Source organism: Saccopteryx bilineata, chromosome 3 (genome assembly GCF_036850765.1).
Source record: "Saccopteryx bilineata isolate mSacBil1 chromosome 3, mSacBil1_pri_phased_curated, whole genome shotgun sequence".
Classification (NCBI taxonomy): Eukaryota; Metazoa; Chordata; class Mammalia; order Chiroptera; family Emballonuridae; genus Saccopteryx; species Saccopteryx bilineata.
Window position 1 is genome coordinate 159940357 of NC_089492.1, and position 9294 is coordinate 159949650.

General features: G+C 46.2%; 1 protein-coding gene across 12 annotated transcripts in view; it reads right to left on the bottom strand.

Annotated features, from left to right (window-relative positions):
- The window catches only part of PIP5K1A (phosphatidylinositol-4-phosphate 5-kinase type 1 alpha), a 62173-nt gene extending 57505 nt beyond the window's left edge, over window positions 1-4668 (bottom strand). For 9 of the 12 annotated variants that reach the window (XM_066267938.1, XM_066267936.1, XM_066267941.1 and 6 more), the window contains exon 1: window positions 4132-4668. Coding sequence is in view for 7 of the 12 variants with exons in the window: in XM_066267941.1 (XP_066124038.1) it covers window positions 4132-4207 (76 nt within the window). In the remaining 5 variants the exon portion in view is untranslated. Of the gene's footprint in view, window positions 1-2365; window positions 2512-4131 lie in introns of all 12 variants that reach the window. The other 3 variants (XM_066267935.1, XM_066267939.1, XM_066267934.1) reach the window with 2 other exon arrangements.
- Between the last annotated feature and the right edge of the window lie 4626 nt (window positions 4669-9294).

Sequence of the window (9294 nt, forward strand, 5' to 3'; positions counted from 1 at the left end):
TCCCGGTCGGGCGCATGCGGGAGTCTGTTTGTCTCTCCCGGTTTCTAGCTTCAGAAAAATACTCACAAAAAAAATAAATAAAAATGCTTCAATCCTAAAAAAAAAAAAAAAAATTTTTTTTAAATGCTTCAATCCTGTATCCTCTGGGGTTTCCTTTGGTTGTTTTGGGGCAGGGGAGGGGAGCTGTAAAGTTACCTCCAAATCACTGTGCTTATAATAAAAATAATAAAATCATGTATTTAAAGGATGGTAATTTCAGAAATATTCTAGTCTGAAGCAAAAGGAGTTACAGGTACATGATCTCCTAAGGTTTCAAGTTCTTTTTCTTGGGGAATCACATGTGACTTTATCACAGTTCTTATTTCAGGGGAGCAGTATACAACTTAGCATTCTAACTTTACTTTCTAACTTGTCCACTAACTTCAAATCAAGTCTCTAAAACAAATTCTTTACTGTCTTCATGGTAGTAAAAAGGGGACTCAGTGGCTAAATTTGAAGCTCTTGATGGACTAGTCAAACTACAGGCACCCTGTACAATAGTGTGACAGATGCTTGCACTGTCAACAGCACTTTGTCAGGGCTGATTTTTTTAAGTGATGCCACCACTGTTCAAATAATGATGAGGGAGAAAGGAAGAGAAGGAATAAATTTCCTTTATCCACCAAATTGCTGAGACTAGATAGCAAACTGCATCACCTTTAACAACCAAAGAACAAGGATATGATGATGGCTGCTACAAGCTAATAATACATTCTTACCTTCTTCCCCCAAATCCAAACATGGTAATTACTCCAATGGGAAAAGATGTCAAACATGAGCATACAATTTGTTCTACCTGTGGTATTTCACTTAACAACAGCAAAAAAACCCAGCTCTGGCTTAATGGCAAAATAATCTACACAGGATTTTAATATTGACAGGGAACAACACTTGTAAATAACCTGTCCTGTCCTTCCTAACTTGAATGCCAAAAGATTTTGAGCCTCCAAAGGTTTTAAGTGGCTTATTTAAAACATCAGTTGCGGCCCTGGCCTGAGGTTAAGTGGATAGAGAGAACATCGGCCCAACATATTGACATTCCGGGTTTGATTCCTGGTCAGAGCACACAGGAGAAGCAACCATTTGCTTCTATCCCCACCCCTTTGCCTCCCACAGCCAGTGGCTCAGCTGGTTCAAGCATGGCCCCAGGCACTGAGGATAGACTGTTGGAGTGCTAAAAATAGATCGGTACTTCAGCATCAGCCCCAGATGGGGTTCCCAGGTAGATCCCAATTCTGGGTGCATGCAGGAGTCTGCCTCACTATCTCCCCTCCTCTCACTTTAAAACAAAATAATAATCACTCACCTGACCTGTGGTGGTGCAATGGATAAAGTGTCAATCTAGAATGCTAAGGTTGGCCCTGGCCGGTTGGCTCAGTGGTAGAGCGTCGGCCTGGCGTGCAGAAGTCCCAGGTTCGATTCCCGGCCAGGGCACACAGGAGAAGCGCCCATCTGCTTCTCCACCCCTCCCCCTCTCCTTCCTCTCTGTCTCTCTCTTCTCCTCCCGCAGCCAGCGAGGCTCCATTGGAGCAAAGATGGCCCGGGCGCTGGGGATGGCTCCTTGGCCTCTGCCCCAGGCGCTGGAGTGACTCTGGTTACAGCAGAGCAACACTCCGGAGGGGCAGAGCAAGCAAACAAATTGATGTCTCTCTTTCTCTCACTCCTCTCTAAAAATCAATTAATAAATTTAAAAAATAACAATAACGCATTTCTAATAGAGAAAATACCTGACCTGATAGTTAAGAAGTCTAAGGACAATACTGGACCATTCTTTTTTGCATTGGAGAAGGGAAAAAAGAGGTTTTATTTAATTAATTTATTTAGGAAAGATTTTTTTTTTTAAGTACATGAAAGAGAGACAGGAGGGGACATGAGAAACATCATCTTTAGTTGCACCACTTTAGTTGTTCATTGATTGCTTCTTTTTTTTTTTTGTATTTTTCTGAGGTTGGAAACGCGGAGGCAGTCAGACAGACTCCCGCATGCACCTGACCGGGACCCACCCGGCATGCCCACCAAGGGGCGATGCTCTGCCCATCTGGGGCATTGCTCTGTTGCATCCAGAGCCATTCTAGCGCCTGAAGCAGAGGCCATAGAGCCATCCTCAGCGCCTGGGCAAACTTTTGCTCCAATGGAGCCTCGGCTGCAGCTGCTGGAGGAGAAGAGAGAGACAGAGAGGAAGGAGAGGGGGGAGGGGTGGAGAAGCAGATGGGCGCTTCTCCTGTGTGCCCTGGCTGGGAATCGAACCTGGGACTCCTGCATGCCAGGCCGATGCTCTACCACTGAGCCAACCAGCCAGGGCCCATTGATTGCTTCTTATACATGCCTTGGGGGAGGGAGCTCAAGCAGAGCCAGCAACCTTGGACTTCACGCCAGCGACCCCTCACTCAAGCTAGTGAGCTTGCACTCAAGCCTGCAATCTCAGGGTCAAACCTGGGCCCTTGGTGTCCACTTGCGCCATCACCAGTCAGGCTGAAAAAGAGAGTTAAATTAAGAATCTACTATATAAAGGAAAATTTAAAAAACACCAAAAAACCTGGCCCTGGCCAGGTAGCTTAGGTTGGTTAGGGCATCATCCTGATACGGCAAATTATGGGTTCGATCTTCCCAGTCAGAGCACACACAAGAACCAACCAATGAACGCAAAAATAAGTGAAACAAATCATCTTCTCTCTCTCTCTCTCTCTAAAAATCAATAAATTAAAAAAAAAACTGTCATTTTGACTTTATTCACACTCAGGTGCAACATAAGTTGTCTAACGCTTTTAAAGGAAAGGCAGAAATCACCTCAAGAAACTAAAAATAGATGTACATAAATAAAACTGCAGCTTATGAAGAAGATATTTGTGACAAATATTAGCTCATCTGTGCTGGAATATGAAAGGTGGAACCCTCTATTGAGCCAATTCAAAATGGCGAGGGTTCAATCCCAGGCCTAAGGAAATGTCAACAACTCAAGTAAAGCATTCAACATCTGGTAGCTCCTCCAGTTCCTAGTGTCCAGACAACAATCACCAGATATTTCTGATAGAAGCTCTAGAACAGTTTCTGACTCAAACTCACCCCCCCCCCACACACACACACAGACATCCTAACATCACACATTTTCCCTCCTACACACAATCTGTCGCTTTTCCTATGGGTTCCTTAGCCCTCCCTCAATCTTCAATAGTTTCTAACTACTTTGAGCTATATATATAGTCATTGACTCCATTCTCCAAGTGCCAATTTTCTGATATGGCCTAAGCATTCTTCCAGTCTATTTCCTATTAGGCAATATTCCCCCACACAACTCAGAGCTACCCTCCACTCCATCCCCCTCAGGCCTAATTCCCAACATCACCTCTCAGCCGTAGTACAACTCAAGACTATCATTCCACCTTCTCCATCTATTTGTAGGGTATTTTAACCCTAATTTTCCATATCCACAGGCTCCCCTCAATACTGCCCCTTTCAAAGTTGGTCGAGAGAAAGAAGCAATCAAGGGAGGATGATAAAATGTGTCTGTGCGAGCGCGCGTGTATAGGGGAGCGCAGGGGCACGAAGTGAGAAAGAATGGCGCATTATGGGGAATCTCGGAGGAAGACCTCTCCATGAACTCCCACCCCTAACAAAATCCACATTCCCTAAACTCGCCAGCAATCGAAAGCGTCCCATTACTCTTCCAATACCCATGGCTTCTATGCCACATTTTCAACTAACCATCACAACGAGACTTGCCTACCTGCCTCTCACACTAATTCCTCTCTATCAAGTCTCCATTTACTTTACTTTTCTCTACTCCGGTTTCGGTACTGTTCTCTTCCTACCCCCACCGTCCACCCCTTCCTGAGCTTTGTGTCTCTCTTAAAGTCCTCAACTCGGTCTCCTCCAAGACAACCAACATTTCTGACAGCTTTCCATTTCTCGACCAAATCCATCTTTTCCTCAGACTCCCCTGGTCACTCAGAAAGCCCTGCCATAAAAAGCCCAGCCCTCTCCTTGCCGGCAACTCCCCCGATATCCCCAGCTACAGGTGCCCTCCCAGGTCTCGCCCTTGCTCCCACTGCACAGCCGTCATCAGCCCCCTTCCCACGACCCGCCCCTGATCACCTGAGGAGGAGCAGGGAAGAACCCCGGGATCCTCCGATGAAAACCCGACCGCCGATGGCCCAGAGGCCGACGCCATCTTGGCAGCCCCCTCCCCCTCAGCGGCCTCACTCCCTTTCAATCCGGCTCTTCCTCTTCTCGGGAGTCGAATCTTCCCCTCGTCTCTTCACAGCAACCGCGTTCTCACGGCCACCTCCCCGCCCCTCAGGGGCCTTTCTCAGACACGTCGGGCAGGCTCCTGGACTAGCTCAGGGCCGAACACCTTGGCTGGCATGGGGACAATCCACCTCTAGCACCTTCTCGGCAACATTAACTGCTTTCTGCGGGAGCTACTTTCCCCTTTCACAAGGGAGCAGGATAAGGTCGGCTGCCGGGACCCCACGTCCGAACCAACTCACACCTAAAAGAATAATGGGGCGTGAGAACTCTCAGCGAAACGAACGCCCCCACCCGCTCCACCTCCTCCACCAGATTCTCCTCCAGCTTGCCACAGCCTGTTTACCGCCCAGCCTCGCCGCCGCACTCCCTCAGGGCAGCCAAATGCTGGCGCTGCGCCTGCGCCAAACCCAACGTTCCATCCCACTGAATGTAAGGGAAGCTCTGAGGGACACAAAGCCAATAGGGAGGCTACTACTGCTCACAGGACGCAGGTCCGGCAAGATCTAACGAATCCACGGATTGAATACGAGCGCGGTTGGTGGGTCAATTTAATTCTGCTCTTTGAAAGAACTAGGTTGTCCAAACTGGACAGCTCTATTGGTTAGATTGTTCTTCCATAGCGCAGATGTGGCGGATTTGCTCCTTAGGGCACGTACAGGAACAGACTGTTTCTGTCTGTCTGTCTGTCTCTCTCTCTCTTTCTCTTCCTCGCTCTAAAATCAATTTTAAAAATTAGCATGACCGGCCTGACCTGTGGTGGCGCAGTGGATAAAGCGTTGACCTGGAATGCTGAGGTTGCCGGATCAAAACCCTGGGATTGCCGGGTCAAGGCACATATGGGAGTTGAAGCTTCCTGCTCCTCCCCCCTTCTCTCTCTCTCTCTCTCTCTCTCTCTCTCTCAATCTCTCTCTCTCTCTCTCTCTCTCTCCTCTAAAATGAATAAATAAATAAAAAAAAATTTTAAAAAGTTAAAAAAAAAATTAGCATGACCGGCCTGACCTGTGGTGGCGCAGTGGATAAAGGTCACCGGTTCGAAACCCTGGGCTTGCCTGGTCAAGGCACATATGGGAGTTGATGCTTCCAGCTCCTCCCCCCTGTCTCTCTCTCTCTCTCTCATCTCTCTCTCTCTCTCTCTCTCTCGCTCTCTCTCCTCCCCTCCCCCTCTCTCTCTCCTCTCTAAAATGAATAAATAAAAATAAATAAAAAAATTAGCATGACCTTCAATGAACAACTACGGTGTCGCAACGAAAAACTGATGATTGATGCTTCTCATCTCTATCTGTTCCTGTCTGTCTGTCCCTATCTGTCCCTCTCTATGACTCTCTGTCTCAAAAAAAAAAATTTTTTTTTGCCTGACCAGGCAGTGGCCCAGTAGATAGAGCTTGGGCTGGGACACAGAGCACCCAAGTTGGAAACCCCGAGGTAGCCAGCTTGAGCGCGGGGTTGCTGGCTTAAGCATGGGATCCTAGACATGACCCCATGGTTGCTGGCATGAACCCTAGGTCGCTGGCTTGAAGCCCAAGGTTGCTGGCTTGAGCCTAGAGTTGCTGGCTTGAGCAAGGGGGGGTCACTCGCTCTGCTGTAGCCGCCCCCCCCACCTCTGTCACAAAAAACATTAATAAAATTAGTTAATTTAAAAAAACTGGTTTGCGTTGCCTGAGCTCATTATGAGAGTTGGCTTGAAAGCAATCCTGAGGAAAAAGAATGAAGCCAGAGGTATTACACTACCTTGACTTCAAATTATACGACAGAGACATGGTAATCAGACATACAGACCAATGAAAGAGAGTTGAGAGCCTAGAAATAAAATCACATATATATGGACAAATAATCTTCAACAAAGGAGCCACCTGACCAGGCAGTGGCGCAGTGGATAGAGCGTCAGACTGGGATGCAGATGACACAGGTTCAAGACCCCAAGGTCGCCAGCTTAGAGCAGTCTCATCTGGTTTGAGCAAAGGTAACCAGCTTGGACCCAAGGTCGCTGGCACGAGCAAGGGGTTACTCGGTCTGCTGTAGCCCCACAGGCAAGGCACATATGAGAAGGCAATCAATGAACAACTAAAGTGTTGTAATGAAAAACTGATGATTGATGCTTCTCATCTCTCTCCAGTCCTGTCTGTCTGTCCCTATCTATCCCTTTCTCTGACTCCCTTTCTGTCTCTGTTAAATAAATAAATAAATAACAAGTGTTGGAGAGGCTGTGGAGAAAAAGGAACTTCATTTACTACTGGTGGGAATGCAAACTAGTACAACCAATATGGAGTAAAGCATGGTGGTTCCTCAAAAAATTAAGAATAAAACTACCATACGACCCAGCAATTCCTCTACTGGATATCTACCCCCCCAAAACTAAAAAACGTTGATACGTAAAGACACATCCACCCCCATGTTCATCACAGCATTGTTCACAGTGGCCAACACATGGAAGCAACCAAAGTGTCCTTCAATGGCAGATTGGATAAAGAAGATGTGATACATATATACAATGGAATTCTACTCAGCCTTAAGAAATGATGATGTATCACCTGACCAGGCGGTGGCACAGTGAATAGAGTGTCGGACTGGGATGCAAAGGACCCAGGTTCGAGACCCCGACGTTGCCAGCTTGAGCGCGGGCTCATCTGGCTTGAGCAAAAAGCTTACCAGCAGCCTGACCTGTGGTGGCACAGTGGGTAAAAGCATCAACCTGGAACGCTGAGGTTACCGGTTCAAAACCCCAGGCTTGCCTGGTCAAGGCACATATGGGAGTTGATGCTTCCTGTTCCTCCCTCTGTTCTTTCTATCTCTTTCCTCTCTCTGTGTCTCCTCTTTCTAAAAAAATGAATAAATTTTTAAAAATGTAAAAATAAATAAAATAAAATAAAAAAACACTTTCTTTAAAAAAAAAAAAAAAAGCTCACCAGCAGCCCTGGCCGGTTGGCTCAGTGGTAGAGCATTGACCTGGCGTGCAGGAGTCCTGGGTTCAATTCCCGGCCAGGGCACACAGGAGAGGCGCCCATCTGCTTCTCCACCCCTCCCCCCTCCTTCCTCTCTGTCTCTCTTTTCCCCTCTCGCAGCCAAGGCTCCATTGGAGCAGAGTTGGCCTGGGCGCTGAGGATGGCTCTATGGCCTCTGCCTCAGGCTCTAGAATGGCTCTAGTTGCAACAGAGCAACGCCCCAGATGGGCAGAGCATCCCCCTTGGTGGGCATGCCGGGTGTATCCCGGTCAGGCGCATGTGGGAGTCTGTCTGACTGCCTCCCCATTTCCAACTTCAGAAAAAAATACAAAAAAAAAGAAAAACTCACCAGCTTGGACCCAAGGTCGCTGGCTCAAACAAGGGGTTACTCGATCTACTGTAGCCCCACGGTCAAGGCACATATGAGAAAGCAATCAATGAACTAAGGTGTCGCAATGAAAAACTAATGATTGGTGCTTCTCATCTCTCCGTTCCTGTCTGTCTGTCCCTATCTATCCCTCTCTCTGACTCTCTCTCAGTCCCTGTAAAAAAATAAATAAATAAATAATAAAAAAATTGATGATGTATTGCCATTTACAACAACATGGATGGACCATGAAACTGAGTGAAATAAGTAAATCAGAAAAAGCTAAGAACTATATGATTTAGAAATGTTTACCTGAAACCTATGTACTCTTATTGATAAATGTCCATTTAATTTTCTAAAAAATTTTTTAAAAAGGTGACTTAGCGGGGCCTTTCAGTTTTACAGCCCAGGGAAGAACTCCTGCTAGACATGCTAGTGTTAAGTCAAAGACATTAAGCAGTCAAATATCACAAAACATCACATACCAACAAGTATCCTTTTGGCTCTACTGCTTTGCTTACTATTTCGTTTAATGTGCATGCATGTCTTGATTTTCTCTGAATGACATTTGAAGTAGCTCAACACTTCATTTGCCTCAAGCACAATGCTGGGCACAGTGACAGAGTTTAATCAATATTTGATAAATGAATGAAGACCTGTCAAAAGGGACAAGGAAGGTGATCAGACCATATCACAATCTTCCCATGATCCAAACCCTTACCCTTTAATGTTATCTATGCTCCAAAGGGTATGGAGACACACAGAGAAATTCTCCATTCCAGTTTAATCTTCATACTAACCCTGCTCCTTTTTTAAAATTCATTTTAGAGAGGAGGGAGGGAGGGAGGGAGGGAGAGAGAGAGAGAGAGAGAGAGAGAGAGAAAGAAAGAAAGAAAGAAAGAAAGAAAGAAAGAAAGAAAGAAAAAGGGGGGGGAGGAGCAGGAAGCATCAACTCCCATATATGCCTTGACCAGACAAGTGCAGGGTTTTGAACCGACGACCTCAGTGTTCCCAGGTCGATGCTTTATGCACTGCGCCACCACAGGTCAGGCACCCTGCTCATTTTTAACAAAGTACCCTGGTTGTGAACTCTGGTGGGGATCTGAAGAACTGCCCTTCTCTGAAGAGAACGAACTACTGGAGAGCAACCACTGTGTTTGGTTTGCTCTTGTATCTTCTGGTACTCCGGTGATGTGACTGTATAATAATTATCTGTGGAATGAATAAATGTAGAGGAATGGAAAATATCCTAAGTTTGGTAGCCCCTAAGATGGTCTGGTTATCCTCTATCTCTTCTGGGTCCTCAAAAAGGAACCTAGGACCTGACCCGCCAGAGAATATTGCCAGGCACTGACCACTGCCTTCTCCCCTCTCTCACTAAGATCTAAAATAATTGATTCCCTGCTGTCACCTGCTGGATTATAAACCCACCTTTGGGTACTGAAGGTAGAAAAACTTCCAGTGATTGGATTGCATTTCTAATCCCATAGCAATGGAATGGTGTAGCATTGACATATGATTGCCTATACACCCCACACACACACACACACACCACCACCACCACCAAACTAAACAGTACAAAAACTAGACAAGTGGGACACACTGTCTAGCATAGGATTTGGCTCATAGATATTCAATAAATATTTGTTGAATAAATTATCCTTGTTTCCATAAAAGGCATGGAGTTGCTACCATTTCCTG